General features: G+C 41.5%; 1 protein-coding gene across 3 annotated transcripts in view; it reads left to right on the forward strand.

Moving 5' to 3' along the window:
* The window catches only part of ahctf1 (AT hook containing transcription factor 1), a 105,992-nt gene extending 89,182 nt beyond the window's left edge, over window positions 1-16,810 (forward strand). For all 3 annotated transcript variants that reach the window (XM_041174251.1, XM_041174261.1, XM_041174268.1), the window contains 5 exons: window positions 513-694; window positions 5,198-6,782; window positions 14,588-14,709; window positions 15,131-15,267; window positions 15,471-16,810. In XM_041174251.1, the coding sequence (XP_041030185.1) occupies window positions 513-694; window positions 5,198-6,782; window positions 14,588-14,709; window positions 15,131-15,267; window positions 15,471-15,687 (2,243 nt within the window). In that variant the 3' untranslated portion in view covers window positions 15,688-16,810. The remainder of the gene's footprint in view (window positions 1-512; window positions 695-5,197; window positions 6,783-14,587; window positions 14,710-15,130; window positions 15,268-15,470) is intronic.
* The last annotated feature ends 5,783 nt before the right edge of the window (window positions 16,811-22,593 follow it).

The following is a 22,593-nucleotide window of genomic DNA, read 5'->3' on the forward strand; positions in this document are numbered from 1 at the left end:
ATCCACAGCGATGTGGTTGACTCTCAACTGCCCTCTGAAAAGGCCTGGCAAGCCACTCGGTTCAAGGGCAGTTAGGGACAGGCAATAAATGCTGGCCTGGCCAGTAATGCTCACTTCCCATGAAAGAATAAAGAAAAAAAAGGATGCTTTTTGCATTAATTTTATTGTTCTTAAGTGTAACCATTCTTAATTTGGAAATTGAAAGATTGATCCACATAATGTTTTAAAGGTGGCGAAAATAAATGTTTTCTCTAGTGCCGTTTTTGACAGCCACAGAAATTATTGTAGGAGCAATAAATTTAATTCGAGGTGAGGTGGAAGGAAAAGAACTCATCAGCATTGAACTTGTTGAATCTCATGCTGCATAAATGTACAGGCCAGCTAAACAATCATTAACATTTAATATCCCTTTACAAAGCTACGGTAGTTATTAAATATTTAGTTTTGTTTACTTTGTGTTTAAACAGCAAAATGGGTAGTGTTTCTCAAATATTACACTTTTTCTTTTCCAGCTGTGATAATTGTAGTTGATGATGAGGGCATTCCTGATACACAGTCAAGAAGTGAAGAAAATGAGCCTGTGTTATTAAGAAATGAGGAAAATGATGTTGAAGTAGTGGATGATGATGCTGTGTGTACACCGGATGAACCACTTACAATTTTGCTTCCTGTAAGCGCTCAGCTTAGCACTCAGGTAAACATCTATAATCAGACTATTTTTATGTATTCTTTGAATATTACAGTATGTACAATTATACACAGGCTGTTCCTCATTTTATTCATCATCTTCATACAGAGGAAAAGGTTGCCTCCAAATTAGAAAAGAAGACCTCTTGGTAACCACATATGCATCTTTCCTTCTCTTTCAAGGCATGAAATGTCGTAATGTCACATCTCCAATTCCTTATTGTCTCAGTCTGATATAATGGCCAACTGCGCAAGTTTGATGGGAAATGTAACTGAATACCTGATGGTAGCCTGGAACCCTGATTAGTCCAAGTTGGCAGATATCATACAAACTACTCATTTTGTGTAGTATATTTTGCCCAAGTCATTTGTACTACCTGCACTTTCTCCTCCAAATCAACTACTCCCCCCTACTTTGGTATTGGCTCCAATTTGTCGCTGATTTTTTTAAACCTGTGTCACTCATGTAAAGTAGAAACAGGAAACACTGCAATGTGGGTGCCACTGTTCCCTTCCTGGCTCTCTAGGATTGGTTAATGGATAGACTTTTGTTCTACCCTTGGATTTCTCTTACTGTTGGAGGTGATGGCGTAGTGGTAATGTCGCTGGACTAGTGAGACAGAGACCCAGGGCAAAGCTCTGGGGACCCGGTTTGAATCCGGCTGATGGTGGTATTTGAATTCAATAAAAATCTGGAATTAAAAGTCTAATGATGACCATCGAACCATTGTTGTAAAAACCCATCTGGTTCACTAATGTCCTTTAGGGAAGAAAATCTGTCATCCTTACCCCATCTGACCTACATGTGACTCCAGACCAACAGCAATGTGATTGATCCTTAAAATGTCCTCTGAAGTGGCCTAGCAAGCTACTCAGTTGTAACAAACCGCTATAAAGTCAAAAAAGGAATGAAACCGGATGGACCACCCAGCATCAATCTAGGCACCGGAAACGACAACTGCAGTCTCAGCCCTGTCGACCCTGCAAAGTCCTCCTTACTAACATCTGGGGGCTAGTGCCAAAATTGGAAGAGCTGCTTCACAGACTAGTCAATCAGCAGTTTGATATAGTCATCCTCACGGAATCATACCAGGTGTCTGGGACATTATTTGTATGTCCTGTCCCACCAGCAGGTCAGGCCTAGCAGAGGTGGCAGCATAGTGGTATACAGTCGGGAGGGAGTTGCTCTGGGAGTCCTCAACATCGACTCCGGACCCCATGCAGTCTCATGGCATCAGGTCAAACACGAGCAAGGAAACCTTCTGCTGATTACCATGTGCCACCCTCACTCAGCTGATGAATCAGTGCTCCTCCATGTTGAACACTACTTGGAGGAATCACTGAGGGCGGCAAGGGCACAGAATGTACTCTGGGTGGAGACTTCAATGCCCATCACCAAGAGTGGCTCGGTAGCAGTACTACTGACCAAACTGGCCAAGTCCTAAATGACATAGCTGCTAGACTGGGTCTGCGGTTGGTGGTGACAGACCCAACAAGAGGGAAAAATATACTTGACCCCATCCTCGCCAGCCTGCCTGCTGCAGATGCAACTAACCATGACAGTACCGGTAGGCGTGACCACCTCACAGTCGTTGTGGAGACAAAGTTCTGCCTTCACATTGAGAATAACCTCCATCGTGTTGTCTGGCCCTACCAGATTTCAAACAGATCTAGCAACTCAAGACTGGGCATCCACAAGGTACTGTCGGCCATCAGCAGCAGAACTGTACTCAAACATAATCTGTAACCTCACGCCCTGGCATATCCCCCGCTCTACCATTACCATCAAGCCAGGGGATCAACCCTGGTTCCATGAAGAGTGCGGGAGGGCTGCCAGGAGTAGATCAGGTATGCTTAAAAGTGAGGTGTCAACCTGGTGAAGGTTTGGCACTTGCGTGCCAAACAGCATAAGCAGAAAGTGATAGACAGGGCTAAGTGATCCCACAAGCGATGATCAGATCTAAGTTCTGCAGTCCTACTGCATCCAGTTGTGAATGGTGGTGGACAATTAAACAACTCACTGGGGGAGGAGGCTCCATAAATATCCCCATCCTCAATGATGGAGGAGCCCAGCATATCAGTGCAAAAGATAAGGCATTTGCAACAATCTTCACACTGAGTGAGTGATCCATCTCAGCCTCTTCCGGAGGTCCCTAGCATCACAGATACCAGCCTTCAGCCATTTGATTCACTCCACGTGATATCAAGAAATGGCTGAAGGCGCTGAATATTGCAAAGGCTATGGGCACTGACAATATTCCAGTAATAGTACTGAAGACTTGTGCTCTGGAACTTGCCGCTCCCCTAGCCAAGCTCTTCCAGTACAGCTACAACACTGGCACCTACCTGGCTATGTGGAAAATTGTCCAGCTATGTCCTGTACAGAAAAGGCAGGACAATTCCAACCTGGCCTATTACCGCCCCCATCAGTCTACCCTCGATCATCAGTAATGGAAGGGGTCGTTGACAGCGCTATCAAGCGGTACTTGCTTAGCAATAACCTGCTCACTGATGTCCAGTTTGGGTTCGGCCAGGGCCACTCTGCTCCTAACCTCATTACAACCTTGGTTCAAACATGGACAAAAGAGCTGAACTCGTGAGGTGAGAATGAGTGCTTTTGACATCAAGGCTGCATTTGAGTGAGTGTGGCATCAAGGAGTCCTAGTAGAACTGGAGTCATTGGGAATCAGGGGAAAAACTCTCTCCCGCTGGTTAGAGTCATACCCAGCACAAAGGAAAAAGGTTGTGTTGTTGGAGGTCAGTCATCTCAGCTGCAGGAGATCACTGCAGGAGTTCCTCAGGGTAGTGTCCTTGGCCCAGCCATCTTCAGCTACTTCATCAATGACCGTCCATCATAATTTCAGAAGTGGGGATGTTCGCTGATGATTGCACAATGTTCAGCACCATTCACGACTCCTCAGATACTGAAGCAGTCCACATCCAAATGCAGTAAGACCTGGACAATATCCAGGCTTGGGCTGACAAGTGGCAAGTAACATTTGCACCACATAAGTGCCAGGCAATGACCATCGCCAACAAGAGAGAATCCAACCATCGCCCCTTGATTGTCAATGGCATTACCATCACTGAATCCCCCATTATCAACATCCTGGGGGCTACCACTGACCAGAAACTGAACTGGACCAGCTATATAAATACTTTGGCTAGAAGAGCAGGTCAGAGGCTAGGAATCATAAGACGAGTAACTCACCTCCTGACTCTCCAAAGCCTGTCACTGTCTACACGGCACAAGTCAGGAGTGTGATGGAACACGCCCCACTTGCTGGATGAGTGCAGCTCCAACAACACTCAAGAAGCTTGACACCGTCCAGGACAAAGCAACTCCCTTGATTAGCACCACATCCACAAACATTCGCTCCCTCCACTACCAATGCGCAGTAGCAGCAGTGTGTACGATTTACAAGATGCACTGCAGGAATTCACCAAGACTCCTTTGACAGCATCTTCCAAGTGCTTGACCACTACCATCTAGAAGGACAAGGGCAGCAGGTAGATGGGAACACCAGCACCTGGAAGGTCCCCTCCAAGTCACTCACCATCCTGACATGGAGTTATATCGCTGTTCCTTCACTGTCGTTGGGTCAAAATCCTGGAACTCCCTCCCTAACAGTACAGTGGGTACACCGATACCACATAGACTGCAACGGTTCAAGAAGACAGCTCACCACCACCTTCTCAAGAGCAACTAGGGATGGACAATAAATGCTGACGCAGCCAGCAAAGCCCACATCCAGTGAATGAATAAAAAAATATATTTAATGTATTCCCTGGATGTGGGGAATACTGGCAAGGCCACATTTATTGCAAATTTCTTCTCATTATGAGATGGTGTTGATGGATTTTTTTGCTTCAACCCCTGCGATCTGCTGCTGATTGTTCTCCCATCTAGATAGTGCTAGGTAAAGAACTCCAGTGACTTCGTCTCATGAACATGGCTGGAACAAAGATTTACTGACTGCTCCAAAGCTCATACTAAGTATTTATATGTTTCACTGTCTGTATAAGCATAGTTGTACACAAAGTATCTTCATGTCTTTAAGTCTATAAGTATACATTTCATCTATTTTAATTCTCTCCCAATCTCCCTCCACCTCATTTAAAACAATTGCAGTGCAATGCTAAAATGAAGCTTTCTGTGTTGTGTGATTGAGGGAATACATGTGTGAGATTCCTGTAGTGGGCTAAACTCTCAAGTGGTTCCTCCCTTTTAAGATGTCCACATATTTCTTTGTATGGAAAGCTGGTAAACTATTCTCAGTGAGAAAAATTAACTTGAAACGGTGATGTAACTTTTAAGTACTTGCCTTTCTCACTTTTCCTTTTAACTAATACATTAGTATAAGTGTACTAAAATAAATGGTGCAGTGAATTCCTCTTTGCATTCTGATGCATTTGAAGAGTGTCAAAATATGGGTGCTTAAATATATGATTTGTGGAATTACTATTGTGAAATATTTTCTTATCCAAAACTCCTGTCTTCTGATTGCAGGATGGTGATGATGGATTTGAAGTGCAGCCCCCAAAAGAAGAGCCTAGGCCCGTAACTTCCACAGAGCCGAAGCAGCATGAACCAGTTGTATTTGTTGGAGAAAATGACTCTGAACTTGCAGAGCAGTCCTATAATACAGTAAAAGCTGAGAGTGAAGCTGGAGGAGAAGTTGATGAGGTTGCAGAGCAACATAATATTCAAGAAAACTTTAATTTAATGTTAGAAGAAGACGATGGGGATGAGACTATTGAACTGATAACATCTTCAGAGACAAGTCAGCAACAACCTTCAGTTGAGAATGTAAAGACAATTCCATTTGATTCAATGGAAACTAAAATTAATGAACCAAATAAAGACACTCCGGAGGTTAATGTGTTTGAAAGTGAGGAGCAGACGTACATAAAAAACAATTCTTTGGTTCTTCGAGAACCTTTAGAAGATCAACACAACCTGTCTGAAGCATTGCCTTATGTGACTGAACCAATTAAAGTGGCCAAAACAGATAACACAATAGAAGTTCTTAAGGTAGATCAGTCAAATGTAGAATTATCTGAAGTGATCTCCCTACCTGCTCATGTAGATACCCCAGTAGTAAATCAGAAGGGTAGCTGGTTTAAGAGCAAGGCAGTGAAGAAAGCACAAACAGATGAGTCTGAGGAGATTGTTGGCAAGGTTGTACAAACTAAGCAAGTGACAACACCCACAAGGTCCTCAAGAAGAAAAGGTAATAAAGTGACTGAAGGCAATGCTCTGGATAATGAGGAACTGGTATTGGTGGAAATACAGGAAGTTAAACCTAAAATTGAAATAACTGCAACACCAAGGAGGAGTACAAGGAGAACTGTTACAGGTGTGGTTGAGATCCTGAAAAATAGCTTTGCTGACCCGAAGAATGTACCACTTGATCAAAAATCTGACTCAGTCCATCCTACTTCAAGGTCCTCCAAAAAAGTTAACACTCGTAGAACGAATGTCAAGGAAAGTACTCTGCTTGTTGCCAAAATGCCACTCACTCAGCACACTGAAACTGTTCCTGTTTTGAGATCCACAAGGAGTAGTGTTGCTATTAAAGCAGATACAGAACACACCTTGCACGATCCTTTAAAAACACCACTAAGTCAGCAAGCTGACATCGTTCCTATTTCTCATCATTCTACGAGAAAGAAAAGTAGAAAACTTTCTGAAGTCCATGCCCTGCTAACTGACCCACTTTCAACATTGCAGATTAATGAACAAATGCCTGTGCCACCCACACCCAGCAGACTTACAAGAAGTAGGGCCAAAGATGCCCATCTTGTGGCATTAGAAAATATTGCTGAACTGAATTCAAATGTTGAGGTAACCTTGCCTGCTAACTCTCAGACAACAAGGAGGAAACAGTCTATTCCAAACAAAGAAACACCAAAGCCTGTTGTTAAAGATGATATTGAGGATGACAGGCAAGAGGAACAGCTTACAGTTACTTTTACCCATAAACCAACTAGAAGAACTGGTAAAGGCTCTGAATCGCAGGCAATAATTTTAGCGGAAGAGGATTCTTACACTTTCTCACCACCTCTTACAAGATCGTCAAAGAAATCAAAAGGTAATTTTGCCTAAGGCTGTTAACCTGCTTGTTCGTGTATTTTGAACCTTTTTGTAAGTACCAAGTTAGTTGGTTTAGTCTATTTTGTTTTATTTTAGTTACCCAAATAGACAGTACAGCCAAAAATTGTAATGAAGGCCATAGTTCAATTAGCACTGTTTGCACAAATCTGGCATGCTTGTTGGCCTGAAATATGAACATTTTAACATTAATGTGTTACCATTTTTACTTTAGTAAAGCATTCCTCATCCTTAATTATCACACACAAACAAATAGACTAGCAACTATGTTCGGCTGGGTGTGCGTGGTGGATAGAGCTGCTGGAGCGTTGATGTAAAACCACGTCAGGGTCAATTAGAGGTGGGCAATAAATGCTGGTCTAGCCTGCAACACTTGCACCCTGTGAAAAATTTTTTAAAAACACATCAGTCATGTGATGTATATGTAGAACTCATTACAGAAGTATACATCACTTTTGTGTTCGAGTAGTGGGGTGAAGTGTATCACCACTGCTTTCTGTAAGTAAATTTGCATTCATTATAGTCTTCGGAGGTTTGTTTTTTCCCTTTTTGTACCAACTTTCTTTCCCCCTTCAGAAAGCATTGCCTGCTAGCTGGGTAATGGTTCATGAGGCTCTGGACACTCCTGAGTCAAGTACCCAGTGGCTGTTCTTTGTGCATGAGCACAGATGATAGCAAAGCCAGAGAAAAATTACTGTCTAACTTTTCACTGGGCTCTCTCTGCCATAAATATCACTTTCCTTTGTTGTCTTCCCCCCACCCCCAAGTGAAAGTCCATTTCCTCAGTGTGTTCTGCTACCTGTTCACCCTTTGTTTCCATCACTGGTTCCCACTTGATCCTGCTGCTGCTTTATTCCAGGAACAGGCTCCGCTCAGTTCTGTGTGGGAATTTCTGATCACAGTGCAATAGAATCCAATGACTTCATCACCTCGGAATGAATCAGTAGCTTCAGATAAGAATCTCCAGTGAGGATCAGATCTGAGACTTCCTAGAGCAGTGAAACTTCTATAGCATTCACCTATGTCTAAAGTAGCCCCTACTACCTACTACTTGACATGGAATGTCATTGTTGTATCTTTTTGACACTGGAAAGGGTGGTGGAAACAGATTCAGTAGTAACTTTCAAAAGAGTGATTGGATATATACTTGAAACAGTGACATTTGCCAGGCTATAGGGAAAGAGCAGGAAATGGGACGAATTGGATAACTCTTCAAAGACCCAGCACAGACACAGTGGGCTGAATGGCTTCCTTCTGTGTTATCATATTCTATGTGCCATCCCTAAACAACCAGATTTAGCGATGCAGAGTACAAAATATGTAACCACAAAAGTCCACACTTTTTCTGTAGCCAGTGGAAAATTGTTCAGTTTTGTTAGAATTTCCTGGGTTTCCCATTGGCTTCATGTCTCCTTAATTCTATCCTCATCAAAATTTCAAATATCCACTTTCAGAGTTGCTGGAGAGTGATAAAGAGCAGGAAGCCTGTGATTTTTATTAAAATTTCTGCTTGCTGAATATTTGGGGTGCGCAGTAGGGAGTCATGAGGCGATGATACAATTTTTTTTTTCAGGCTGAGACCAGGCACAGAATTTAATTGAGCCTGCCTGGGCAGGGATGATGGGAGGTAGGGCTGGGAGAATTGAGCAGGAGTAACCGCATCAGACCCCTGGCATTGGGAAAACTTTCCTCACTAAAATGTCGGTGCGGGAAGGGCCCAGTGCAGGAATTTGCCTGTCGGTGGGATGTCAATTAGGCTCATTAATGAGCCAATTGACACCAATTATCCGAGCCCACTAGAATTTAGCAATAGCTTAGGGATTAATTGGAAGCCACGCATCGCTCCTCGAGCTTCCTGAAGTCCACCCAGAAAATTCTTTTTCAGGTGTGCCAACCACCTGCTCGGATTTGGTGGCAGATTCCTTCATTGTCAGGCACTCGGTGCCTGATCGAGGCACCTATTCTATCGGGCCTCCACCACGGAACTGGGTGAGACTCCTGTGGCGGAGGCCCATTAAACCTGGCCCTAGATGGTTAACTTAGCCCAGACTGAAAAATGAATACAGGTCCATGTTGATGGATGTGGCTCAGCTACTTGTCTTGATTAGCTGAATTTGGGAAGTTAGATATATATTTTGCATAAAAATATCAGAAAATTGAGAGAAAATGTATTCTAGTTCATATAGCCCTTCTATTCAGCATCAGGCATAGACTCTCCTCTCACGCCACCTGGTGATCGTTTACTATAAGAAAATGTTCATTTTTTTCTCTGATCTCCCCTTTCCATGTTAACTACCACTCTTAATCATTGATTCATTTCTCAACCCATCTTTTAAATTGCCACCCAGTCCTCAGTTAGCTCCTGTACCAGTTGATTTCTGGGTTTTGTACTCCCATTACCGCGTTCTTTGTGCCCTTGCTAATGTAAGGGCTGTAGGTGCCATCATTCATATCAAGTACCATTGTGTTATGTGTAGTACAGGTTAGGAGTAGAGTGAAATTAGTTTGTCCCAACAATGTGCCTTGGTGTTATCCTTAGAATATCATTCCCCACACCAACAATCCTGCTGGCCTTTAATGAAATTTTCAGTTTTGTACAAAATTACTCAGGTTTTAACTAGGTGCCGCACACCGCCGCCCCCCCAGCTATAATAAATCCTCACTTACAGTTGTGGTTGTATTCCTGAAAATCGTGACTTTAAATGAAACAACTTTATGTGAAGAAACTCTTCTGAAGAGTCATACGGACTCGAAATGTTAACTCTGTTTTTCTCTCCACAGATGCTGCCAGTCCTCCTGAGTTTTTCCAGCCTTTTCTGTTTTTATTTATGTGAATCATGGGTTCCCATAGGAATCAGTGTTAAAACCGGAGTTAGGCTCCTTTGGACATTTCTCACCCAGGAAAAAATAATGTACAAGTCGAAATACTGTACCGTACTTTTTTTATTCACTCATGGAATGTGGGCTTCAGTGGCTGGGTCAGCATTTATTGCCCATCCCTAGTTGCCCTTGAGAAGGTGGTGGTGAGCTGCTGCCTTGAACTACTGCAGTCCATGTGATGTAGGTACACCCACAGTGCTGTTAGGGAGAGAGTTCCAGGATTTTGACCCAGTGACAGTGAAGGAACGGTGATATATTTCCAAGTCAGAATGGTGAGTGACTTGGAGGGGAACTTCCAGATGGCGGTGTTCCCATCTATCTGCTGCCCATGTGCAGCACTGCATTCCTAGCTGAAATAACTTCCAAAATAAAAATCACTAAATATAAAATATATACTGTTTACATTGAAGGTAAAATATTGCAGGACCATGGGGTAAGAGCAGGGGGAAGTTGGATAGCTGTTTCCAAGAACTGGCACAGACATGATAGGCCAAACAGCTTCCTTGTGTGCTGTATAATTTGATTATTCTATGATTAAAAGCTGAGGAGTGGCCCCCATGTCTGGACCTGTGACCCTTTCCCTAAACTCTACCAAAAATCTCTGCCATATTTTCCTCTGTAAGGTTCAGAGCTTTAAGTTTAAGTGCTTTCTTTTGCAGCACTTCCAGACTTAAAAGCTAAATGCGTTTTTGAACAAATCTTTTGGTAATCTTTCACTCATGAAATGCTGCATTCCATTTTTCCATCTTTTAACTCTGCATATTGCACTTAGTTGCCCCAGTGATTTTCTTCCCAAGCATTCCTCACCCTTTGAAGAAAATATTTAATCCTGTGACATAGATGGCTACCCAAGGCCTTCAGTCACCTTCAGATGGGTTTCCAGTATTCTTTGCCTGAATTTCCACAGATTCTGTTGACTTGCTGTATGCTGACCTGGGAGTCTCCCAAACCATCTCCTGGGGTTTGGGACAAACCTCCTAATAGCACTGTTCCATTGCTCTGCCGACTGCAATGACAGCGAGCAACTCTGCCAATGATGTACGTAAACAGCGTAAAAACAATAATGGCTACGCAAACGGGAAAAACAGACCCTAAAGAATAAATGACTTTAAAATGAAACAATGTTAAGCAGGGCGACTTAAAGCAGGGACTTACTGTACAGCTTGCATGTGTATAACATGTTTAAAATAATAAAACATCCTCTCCTGATTCACAGGAGTGCTATCAAACAAACCAGGCACACATAGGGAGATTTCAGGATAGTTAGGTCAAGGCGGCAAGTTTTAAGGAGCATGTTAAAGGAAAACAGAAGTTTAGGGAGAAAACAGAGCTTAGGGTCTGGGCAGCTGATGGCATGGCTGTTAATGTTGAAGTGATTAAAATTGGGGGTGCACGAGAGGCCAGAGTTAGAGAAGGTTTGGGGGACAGTGGTGGCGGGTGCATTGTAGGATTAGAATTATAAACTTAAGGTACTTGGGGACCAATAGCCTGCACAGATCAGCAACTGCAAAGCTGATGGGTGATAAACACTTGCTATAAAGCAGAATGCAAGGTGGAGTTTAGAGAGAGTATCGAATAGTGGACAAGCAATGAATTCTTGAGGACAGTAAGGAAGGGTTGCTGTGCAAGTATTTTGCCTGTATTGACACTGGAAGATGGAGTACCAGTAGAATAGTGGAGGAACCACTAATGTATGTATATTTAAAAATTAAGGAAACTATTAAAAGGTTAATCAGACTTTTAAGTTGATGATACAAACTGAGGGAGATTTATATTGGAATAGCAGAGGATTGGCAGCATTTGGTTTCTCTCAAACTGGTATTGTCACAAACGATTGGAGAGTAGTCTTGCATCAGTACCAGTGAAACTGCACAGGACTATAACGTTAAATGATTGCTTAGATCAGGGATGCGGGCCATTCACACACAAAATCAGTCACGGGCCATACAGACAAACATTAAATTAACTTAACTTAGTTTTTTTAAAGAGAGATTACAGAAATATTCAACTCACCTGTTTTAATGAGATGGCTGAATTTGAATATTATTTTGTTAAATATTATTATAGTAATTTAGCTGACGCTTTTATCCATAGCAAATTCATAATGATAATAAATGCTATTTTGAAGGCGCTACTGTCATTGGTCTATACTTTTAGAAATATTGCAGCGGGCCGGATGAAATTGAGCAACAGGCCGGATCTAGCCCACAGCCATACGTTCTCTAACCCAGCTTAGATTTTCTGAGATCCACCCTCGCCCATCAGGTTCTAGTTTTATTTCTCTTTTTTTTTACCTCATTACTAATTTGCAAACCAGTGAAGACAACCTTTCACTATTTAACTTCTCAAAACATTTCATATTTTTGAAAATTCAGTTTCTTCCTTCCTCCCTTGTCTTCAGTGGGAAGGTAATTTTTGAAGCCTTTATAACCAATAACCATTTGTTCTAGTATCCTAGTGCATCCTTGCTGTACAGTTTTGATTAACTTTTTCACGGCTCTATATGGGGTGTCTAGAATAACAGTGATAACTGTAACAGCATCCAAACCAATGTCCTGCATATCTGAAAAATGTTCAATCGCCCCTACTCTTTTTATCCCCTATCACTTAATGTCATGTGTTTTAACCTTTAATGAGGCATCACACTTGTTACAAACTATTGATCCAGCACCCAGTCTACCACCTTAAATATTCACATCCTCCACCATATGATCACCATGGCTGGAAAATCAACTGCAGCAACTAAAGGGCTCTTCAACAGCAGCTCCCAAACCTGCAACCTCTATCACCTAGAAAGGCAAGGGCAGCAGGCTAAAGAGAACACCAGCACAACAACAACTTGTATTTATATAGCACCTTTAGCATAATAAAACCAAAGCACTTCACAGGAGTGTCCTTAAATTTGACACAGCCACACAAGGAAATATTAGGGCAGATAACCGAAGGCTTGGTCACCCAAGGTCTCTAAGTCACACACCATTCTGACTTGGAAATATATTGCCACAGGGTCAAAATTCTGGAACACTCTATCTAACGATGCCACCTTCACCTCCCAGGCTACAGCGTTTAAGGAAGGTGGCTCCCTGAAACCTCCTCGAGGACAATAAATGTTGGCCTTGCCCTTGGCATCCACATCTTAGGAATGAATGAATTTTTTTAAATCTGGAAAAACATGCCAAATGCAGATCAACATAAATAACAATGTGAAGCAGTAGTTCTTTGAGGAAAAGGACAATGACTGACTATACGGTTGATGTGGTGGCTTTCCCAATGGGGATAAGGAACACTGTGACCTAGGGATGTAGGTACACAGGTCTTCAACAGGATTACTGGTGGGCAGAGCCATAAAAAGCACAGTTCAATTCTCCCAAACCAGAAGCTGTGTGCAGTTATGAATGCCCCATTATAGAAATGACATTGAAGCCATGAAAAAGGTGGAATATAGATTCACTTCATTTATGGTTGCCTAAATAAGAACTTACAAGGTCACTCCATTTACATTTAAAGTTGTCTTGTTCCCTCTTATTTCAACAAAGTAAACCTAACTTCTTGATGGTTCATCTTTAGCAGCTGTATAAGGCTGTCACAAGACTGTAAGTGAGATCTTCTGCTTCAGTGCTTTCAGCACATGCCAGAAGTGAGAGTCAGGAAATTGCACATAGCCAGCACAAGTGTGTGACTTTCCATGCATCACTCTTAACAGATGGAAATTTGCAGATTGAACAAGTAGTTCAAGATGTTCAGTTAAGACATGCGATAGAGATATGAGAGGAAAATCTCCCCGCTTTTTTTTCCATGCATTAATCTCTGAAAATAACACAAATTTTATTATCACTCCATTGAAAGAAAATACCACTTTGTACCTAGTGCTAGCATTCTATAAAGCCACTGCAGAAATGATGATCGAGCATTTATGACTCTGGAGTTCTGTATAAAATGAATACTTAACAACATGGCGGGGACTGGCAGCTAAGAAGAAGGTATCTCAAATAGTTTCACATCATTGAGTATATTTTGACTGGTGCTCTTCCACACCATGAGTCTTGTTCCAAGCCAGAAGCAAATTCATTTATTAAGCCAGTTTACTAGTGCCCAGTTAAAAATGCAATTCACAGCACACAAAAAATAATTATAGACTTTTGAATGTTTATTATTTTCCCTTTATAGAATGCTAACACTAGGTACAAAGTGGTATTTTCTTTCAATGGAGGAGGTACGTAATGGCAAATAAAATGTTATTTTCAGAGATTAATTAAATTCTGATGCACGGGGGAAAAGTGGGAAGATTTTCCTCAAATACCTCTATCGCATGTCCTAACTGCTTTTGCCAAGCATAATCATGTACCAATCCAATGGAAGTCCATGTTGCCAACACCCTCTTAGGGCATGGTACCTGAAGGAGTAGGATGAAATGGGCTGAACTTGAATGCCTATCCTTTTTTTAAAAAAACAGCATGGCCCTCATGGGTGGTGGTCCATTTGCAGTTCTCTGTCAAGCAATCTGCCATGAAAATTACTATATTCACACTGTGACCAGTACCGCTAATGAAATTGTGATGTTTTAAATTATTGAATAACATTTATCCACATAAATGAGTGGCTATAACAATAATTATGCTATTATACAGTACTAAATGGCAAGTCTAATTTATCCAAGTCCCATTGCAAAATCAGAACAAAGTTCCAGTAGGATGTTGATTCCTTCAGGTTACATATTATGGATGTGTGAAGAACTACATTTTCTATGGCACTTTGAAGTTTGGTTTTTGCATGCATTGATCACTTTGAGACTTAACAATATGAACAAGCTTTTAAATGTCTGGGATTTCACTTCATGAAAATAATGAAATTGACATTTTTACTGGGTGGTTCATTAACAAGTTTTGTTTCCAATTTTTTTAATAGTTCAGAAAACAATGTTGCAGGAACCTTCTGTGAAAGAGCCACCAGAGTTCACTTTTTCTACTCCTCTAACAAGGTCCAGGAGAAGAACTGGCAAAGCAGCTTTGCAGATAGTGAAAGAACAGGTAAACAAAACTGCATTTTAAGATCTAGAATAAAGATTATTTATTTTAAAACTATAAAAAACTGAATATGCATAGTAAAACTACATGATTGAAATTGATGTGGCTAGCCAGTTAAATTTAAATTGAGTGTAATTATACAAATTGGGAAAGTTTGCACAATAAAGGAATTGGCGTTGATGGGCTGAATGGGCTTATTTCTCATTCCTGGTTTATGTTCTAACTTCTGGACAAGACTTGACCTTTAGCTATTAGGTAGCCTCGTTTCCTTTTTAATTGTAACCGTCAAACTGGCTTTGGTTAATGTACTTTTCATGTTTAGCAGTAATACTCTAGAAGATAGTTGGCTAAATAATAAATTATTATACATATTTTTGTAAGAGAAGTAATACTTTAATGCAAATTTTCATTTTTGTGCACTTAGGACTTGCATGCTTTGGAGGATGATGTCCCCAAAATAAGGGAGGCTAAAAAACAGGAAGAGGAGACAAGTAAAAAACATGAGGAGCAAATAAATACCAGAAGCAGAACTACAAGACTCCGAGTGAAAAAGAGCCCCAGGTAATACCCAGTTCTTCAAAAATAACCATTAGGGGGGCCAGAATAAGATAGTGGTTGTAATTTGCAATTCTGTGTTACTCAAAGGACATTGAATTTTAAGCTCCATCTTAATTTTTATCAGCTGCTTTTTTTATTGCAAGCATGTATAATTAATGTGAAACTTCAGTGTGTTTTGACACAATGATTGTTTTCGGTCTTGACAGAATAACCAAGAAGGCTTCGTGGTCAGCTCCGCCAGTAGAAATTGAATTTCTTTCTCCTTTGGCAAGCCCTTTGGATACACGTTCCAGTAAAAGAGGAGGGGGAGAGGATGATGTTGGATCCGTAGAACACAAGATGACACTTCGTTATAAGAGGAAAAAACTGATCCCAGTGTTCCGAAAGCCAGTCACACGCAGAAAAGTAAACCGACACAAATAGTGCAAAGTTTTACTGTTTTATCAATTTAATACTTGGATGCAGTTTATATATAAGAGTTATACAGTATACAGAACTGAGTGAATTTCTGAAGTTCATCTAATTTTCGGAAAATAATTTATATAAATTATTTTAACATTTCATGAACAAATGGTCTGTAAGGGGAACTGTAGCTCCATATGGAGTATTGTAACTGCTATTTTTGTTTTTAGGCAAATGTTTCTCATTTTAATTTTGTAATGAATCTTACATTTTATTAACGTATATAAAATGATTAAATGTAAATATTTTTGACATTTTAGGGAAGTTATAAATAAAATGTATACTTGGCAGTTTGATATGTTTTTTGCATTTTTGTGATGGAACATTTTGCCAATGGGGTAAATGGTACAGTATATGCAGTTGTACATCTCTAAAGTTTGTTTTTATGATCATTTTAGAGACATGATAAGATTGTCAGTAATCTGAGGCATAGGTCAAAGTGGTGTTTGGCTATCTTAAGCTATCATACCTCATTCAGCTTTCATTAAAGGAGAATAGGTTATAATTTGTGTATTCCATAACTCTACTAAATGCATGAAGGCAGTGCCTCCTCTTTGTCAGGAAATGCCTCTGGCTCCGTAAGCTATTTTTTCATTCCATGGATACTTGTCATTTCAAGTCTCTGCTCACACCCAATGCAGATATAATGGTTTCCAATATTTTTCAATTGGAAACTACACATTTCAATTCGAATCTGAAGAGAAAGATCACCGTGGGAGAAGAAGCAGGAGATTCCACCTTCAATTGTTTTTAAAATGAAGGGTGGGAAATATTTTATACGGAGGATATCTTCTCCCTCCCACAACCCAATCGTTTTTTTTTTGCTCCTTTAAGATAGCCAAGCACCAATTTTGAAATCTAGCCCAGGTATCTCACTGAACCTTGTAACATACTAATTTTATGTCACGTGATGCTGCATCACGTTATTTACTTTTGTCACAATGCTTGTATCATGTTTTTGGTTTTCATCAAGATATGCTTGGCGTGCTGCTATAAATCACACAACAAACTGAGATAGCTCAGTAAATACAGGTAAGTCAGGCAGATTTTAAAAAAAATTAAAAAGATTGCTGAAATTTCTCTATACAGTGGATTTGTTTTATTCTCTGTGTTTATTTATTGTCACCAGTATAATCTCCTATTTAGTAGATTTCCGTTTGTTTTAACTGATGTTTTCATTTTCAATTTTGCCCCTATTTGATTATATGATAGAGGGAAGAGTTGCATCAGTTCTTCCCCTTTCTAAATTGTAATTTTACACCTCTAATTTCACATATATCTGTTGCTTATAAATATGCTTATAAGCAAGTACTTCAATATTTATGCAACTAGAGACCAAAAGATTAAAAATGGGACTTGTATCCCCACTGCATCACACTCTCACATTATGGGTAAACAAACTAGATTGTGCAGCATCATCATTAACCTGATCAGTTTTATTAACCATTGTAAGTTCTGGTCTGAGCCAGAGGACATCACTGAAGGGCCAGAAACATGTTTAACCACACTTCGATTTAAACAATGAATTTGGCTGTATGTAATTTCAGTTGAATCTTTGCAGGTGAATGCAATGGCTTGGGATTCTAATCCTTCTCAAAACATGGTATCCTCCAAATTGTTGAACGATAAATTTTGCATATCATCTTGAACTTTTCTATCGATGTCAGATACGCCCTTGTAATATCTGTGCATAATTTGATCATTTCCACAATGCAGCAACTATCATGTTAGTGTATCTAAGATGAGAAAGAGGTCAGCTGGCCCAAACGGAACCATCCTTGTCCTTCAGCAATTTCACCCACCTGAAACAGCCAAACTCCTCTGCCCCATCTCCTGAGTGACAAAGAACCCTGACCTGTAGCCAATTCACCAGTTGGAAACTCCCCTCAACTCTCATTGACAAATCAAAAAATCTCCGAGATACCAAAACCAGTAGTTCCATGCGATGTGATTATTTCACATTCCAGAAATCCACCTAACATTTTCTTGAAGGATGATAGGGAGTCCTGCTTGTTGTGGAATCCTGTTCCAATGTTCTTCACCTTCTGCATAACCTGGGTGTCCAACAGGTTGATGTGATACGTCTAGTGTGTGGGCAAAAAGACTTAGCATGTTTTCCGCTTTTGTGTGCTAGTTTACTTCTAATTTTCAGCCCCCACCACTGAGTAGCAGCAGTGAGGAAAAGAGAGCTAAATGGGTAAGTCTGTAAGCCCAGTGCCCCGCCATCAGCAAGTCCTCAGCTGTGCCTCCCCATGAGGATATACAGAAACTGAGTGCCTCATGGTCCTAGGCTTAGGCTTTGGAGGAGGTTTTTTTATTCTTTCGTGAAGATGAGAACTTTGCTGGCTAGGCCAGCAGTTATTGCCAATCCCTAATTGCCCTTGAGATGGTGGTGTGCTGCCTTGAACGGCTGCAGTCCATGTGGCGTTGGTACATCCACAGTGCTGTTAGGAAGAGAGTTCCAGGATTTTGACCAAGTGACTGAAGGAATGGTAATCAATTTCCAAATCAGGATGGTATGTGGTGTGGAGGGAAACTTGCAAGTGGTGGTGTTCCCATCTGCTACTCTGGTCATTCTTGGTGGTAGAGGTCACTGGTTTGGAAGTGCTCTTGAAGGAGCATCTTGTTGATATTACACAGTACTGCCACTGTGTGTTGGTGGTGGAGGGATTGAATGTTGAAGGTAATGGATTGGGTGGTAATCAAACAGGCAGCTTTATCCTGGTTTGTGTCAAGCTCCTGGAGTGTCGTTGAAGCTGCACTCATCCAAGCAAGTGGAGAGTATTCCATCACACTGCTGACTCGTGCCTTGTAGATGGTGGACAGTCTGGGGAGTCAGGAGGTGAGTCATTTGCTACAAAATTCTCAGCCTCCTCTTGTAGCCACAGTACACTGGTCCAGTTCAGTTTCTGGTCAATGGTCACCCCTAGGCAGCTGTTAGTTGGGGGATTCACATATGGTAATGACATTGAATGTTATGAGGAGATGATTAGATTATCTTGCGTTGGAGATAGTCATTGCCTGGCACATGTGTGGCGCAAATGTTATTTGCCATTTAACAACTTGAATGTTGTCCAGGTCTTGCTGCATTTGGACATGGACTACTTCAGCACCAGAGGAGTCGCAAATGGTTGAATATTATGCAATCAGCAAACATCCCCACACCTGACCATCTGATGGAGGGAAGGTCAGTGATGAAGCAGCTGAAGATGGTTGAACCTGGGACACTATTCTGAGGAACTCCTGCAGCAATGACCTGGGACTCACATGATCAACTTCCAACAACCATCTTCCTTTGTGCTAGTTATGACTCCCCAACCAATGGAGAGTTTTCCCTGATTCCCATTGCCTTCAGTTTTGCTAGAGCTCCTTGATGTCACATTTAGTTAGATGCTGCCATGATGTCAAGGGCAGTCACCTCAGCTAACCTCCTGAGTTCAGTTCTTTTGTCCGTGTTTGGACCAAGGCTGTAATGAGTTCAGGTGCTGGGCTGCTCTGACAGAAACCAAACTGAACATTAGTGAGCAGGTTGTTGCTGTAAGTGGCACTTGATAGCATTGTTGATTACCCCTTTCATTACTTTGCTGATGATCAAGAGAAGACTGATGGGGTGGTAATTGGCGAGGTTGGCTTTGTCCTGCTTTCTGTGGACGGAACATACCTGGATGATTTTCCATTTTGCCAGGTAGATGCCAGTGTTATAACTGTACAGCTTGCCTTGGGGCACAGATAGTTCTGGTGCACAAGTCTTCAGTCAGGGCCTGGGTGGGGGGCTGATTCAAACTGTGCCAAACACTAGGAGCTAGGGGACCCAGGAGAGGGGTTTTAAACAAAGTTCTCAAGTCATCCAGCCAGAGCTTCAGACCTTAAAGACAGGCTTAAAAAATTTGGAAGTGTCAGGCTACATGTTTGGATTTTTTTTTTACAGCCAGTCTGTCAGTGTCAGGTCAGTTTCACCAGTTGCTGTGCCGCTGTTTCCCGGGCAGCTTCAGGGGTTCTGATTTTTTTCGAAAAGCCCACCAGAAAACCACCAAACAGCCCAAAAGCTGGCAGCAGCAGCAACGCTACAACTTCAAATCAATCCATGTGATATCAAGAAATGGCTGAAGGCACTGGATACTGCAAAGCTATGGGCCCGGACAGCATTCTGACAATTGTACTGAAGACAGAGCCAGAGAGGGAAATCACAGGCCTTGGTTCTTCTTCTGTTTCCAGGCCCCTTCCCCCAATCATGCATGATATTTTTTCCAGCTTTCAAGATTTACCAAGCAATTACAGAAAGACACTTGTAAAGTGATAATGCTAATTGTTGACATCAGTTTACAAATATTGTCTGATATATATGCAGCACGGGTCATTAATATTAAGAGTAGCAATAATATAATGCAGTGTTAGTTTGTGTGCACCCTATGTGATCCCACTGCATTAAACAAAGAGCATAAATTTTACTTAAACAGTACCACGCAATATTGTTAATTTGACACAAATATTCCATTAGTCATTTATAACACTGTACATACAATATCTACCCTTATTACCATGTGCCACACTGTACGATATGGATATGGTGTCAGTCAATTCAAATATGGGGAAAAATTCAATACTTACAACCCAGATAAACTGCATAAGATCTTTTCCATTCTGTAGAAGTATAAGATGACTTCTGGCTGGGTGCATGATATTATTCAATATAATTTCATACAAAGGGTGTAATTGGACTCTATCAGTAATCTGACAGGGCAGAAAGATCAAATAACTTCTGACCAACAAAGCGGAATGATTGAACAACATAGGTCTTCAGTGAGAAGTATTGGTGCCCTCCGGTGTCTGTGTGACAACTTTTAATAGGCCAGAGGATACAGACTGGTTCACAATTGTATGTGTTTTCTTGATCAGCAGGTCTGTGTCTCACTACAATATATTTTCAATATCTAATATGCAACACAACCTTAATCACAATATTTCAATACCTCAAAAATCTCATAAAAAGCACCAACATAGAGTGGGGATAATAGGTAAGTAGAAAAAAGGGCAAGATTAAAGTCAATGGAAAATGCTCTTGAAAATCATGTGCAATGTAAAACAGGTTGCTGATTTACTATGAGCCCATTTTGCACTCCTGTCCTGGAAATTTCATCCCACAAAGCCTACTCACAGTAAACTTTCAGTAGCATCAATGATTCCTCCCTCTGTTTGCATGATAATTATGGATGACAAAAGCTATCCAGCCCAGCTTGTTTCATCCACCCAGAATGATATGTGAGCATATGTATTAGGAGCAAACCATTCAGCTCCGTCAAGCCTGCTCCATCATTTGATAACATTGCCTACAATTTGGACATGGCAGCACTGCAGAGCTTAGATCTGATCCTTGCTTGTGAGGTAGCTTAGCTCTGTCTATCGCATGCTGCTTCTGCTGTTTGGCATGTAATTAGTCCTGTGTATGCCTGGTGCTGCTCCTGACATGCCCTCCTGCACTCTTCATTGAACCAGGGTTGACACCCCCCCCCCCACCCCTCCCCCCCAGCTTGATGTTAGTAGTAGAGTAGGGAATATGTCAGGCCATGAAGTTACAGATTGTGGTTGAATACAATCCTTCTGCTGATGGCCCACAGTGCCTCATGGATGCCCAGTTTTGAGTTGCTAGATCTGTTCGAACTCTATCTCATTTAGCAAGGCGATGGGGGCTATCCTCAATGTGAAGACAGGGTTTAATCTCCGCAAGGACTGCTTTGGCCACACCTACCAATGCTGTCATGGACAGATACATCTGTGCCAGATGGATTAGTGAGGACTAGGCCAAGTAGATTTTTCCCTCTTGCTTCCATCACCACCTGCCGCAGACCCAGTCTAGCAGCTATGTCTTTTAGGACTCAGTCAGTAGTGGTGTTAGTGAGCCACTCTTGGTGATGGAAAAATCCCCCATCAAGAGTATATTCTGTGCCCTTGCCACCCTCATTGCCTCTTCCAATGGAGGAGTACTGATTCATCAGCTGAAGTGAGGGGAGAAAAGTGTGGTAGGCCCATATTTAATGCAATCCCATGAGACTTCATGAGTATGACTATATCAAGCTGTTGCTTGAGTAGTCTATGGGACAGCACTTCCAATATTGTCAAAAGTCCTCAGGTGTTAGCAAGGAGGACTTTGCAGTGTTGACAGGACTGGGTTTGCCATTGTTGTTTCAGTGCCTAGGCCGATGCCGGGTGGCCCATCTGGTTTCTTTCCTCTTTGTAGACTTTGTAGCAGTTTAGACCATAAGCCATAAGCATGGAAGTAGGCCATTTGGCCCATCGAGTCTGCTCCACCATTCAGTGAGATCATGGCTGATCTGATAATCCTCAAGTGCATCTTCCTGCCTTTTCCCTATAATACTTGATTCCCTTACTGATTAAAAATCTCTCCATCCCAGCCTTGAATATACTTAATGACCCAGCCTCTACAGCCTTCTGTGGTAAAGAATTCCACAGATTGACTACTCTCTGAAATTCCTCATTATCTCTGTTTTGAATAAGTGCCCCCTTACTCTGAGATTATGCCCTCTGGTCCTAGACTCTCCCACAAGGGGAAACAGCCTTGCAGTGTCTACCCTGTCAAGCCCCCTAAGAATCTTATATGTTTCAATAAGGTCACCTCTCATTCCTCTAAATTCCATTGAGTACAGGCCCAACCTACTCAACCTCTCCTCATAAGAAAATCCCTCCATACCCGGGATCAACCTAGTTAACCTTCTCTGGACTGCCTCCAATGCCAGTATATCTTTCCTTAGATAAGGGGACCAAAATTGTTCACAGTATTCTAGGTCTAACTCGTGCCTTGTATAGTTTTAGTAAGACTTCCCTATTTTTATACTTCATTCCCTTTGAAAT

The sequence above is a fragment of the Carcharodon carcharias genome, chromosome 2, assembly GCF_017639515.1.
Source record: "Carcharodon carcharias isolate sCarCar2 chromosome 2, sCarCar2.pri, whole genome shotgun sequence".
Classification (NCBI taxonomy): domain Eukaryota; kingdom Metazoa; phylum Chordata; class Chondrichthyes; order Lamniformes; family Lamnidae; genus Carcharodon; species Carcharodon carcharias.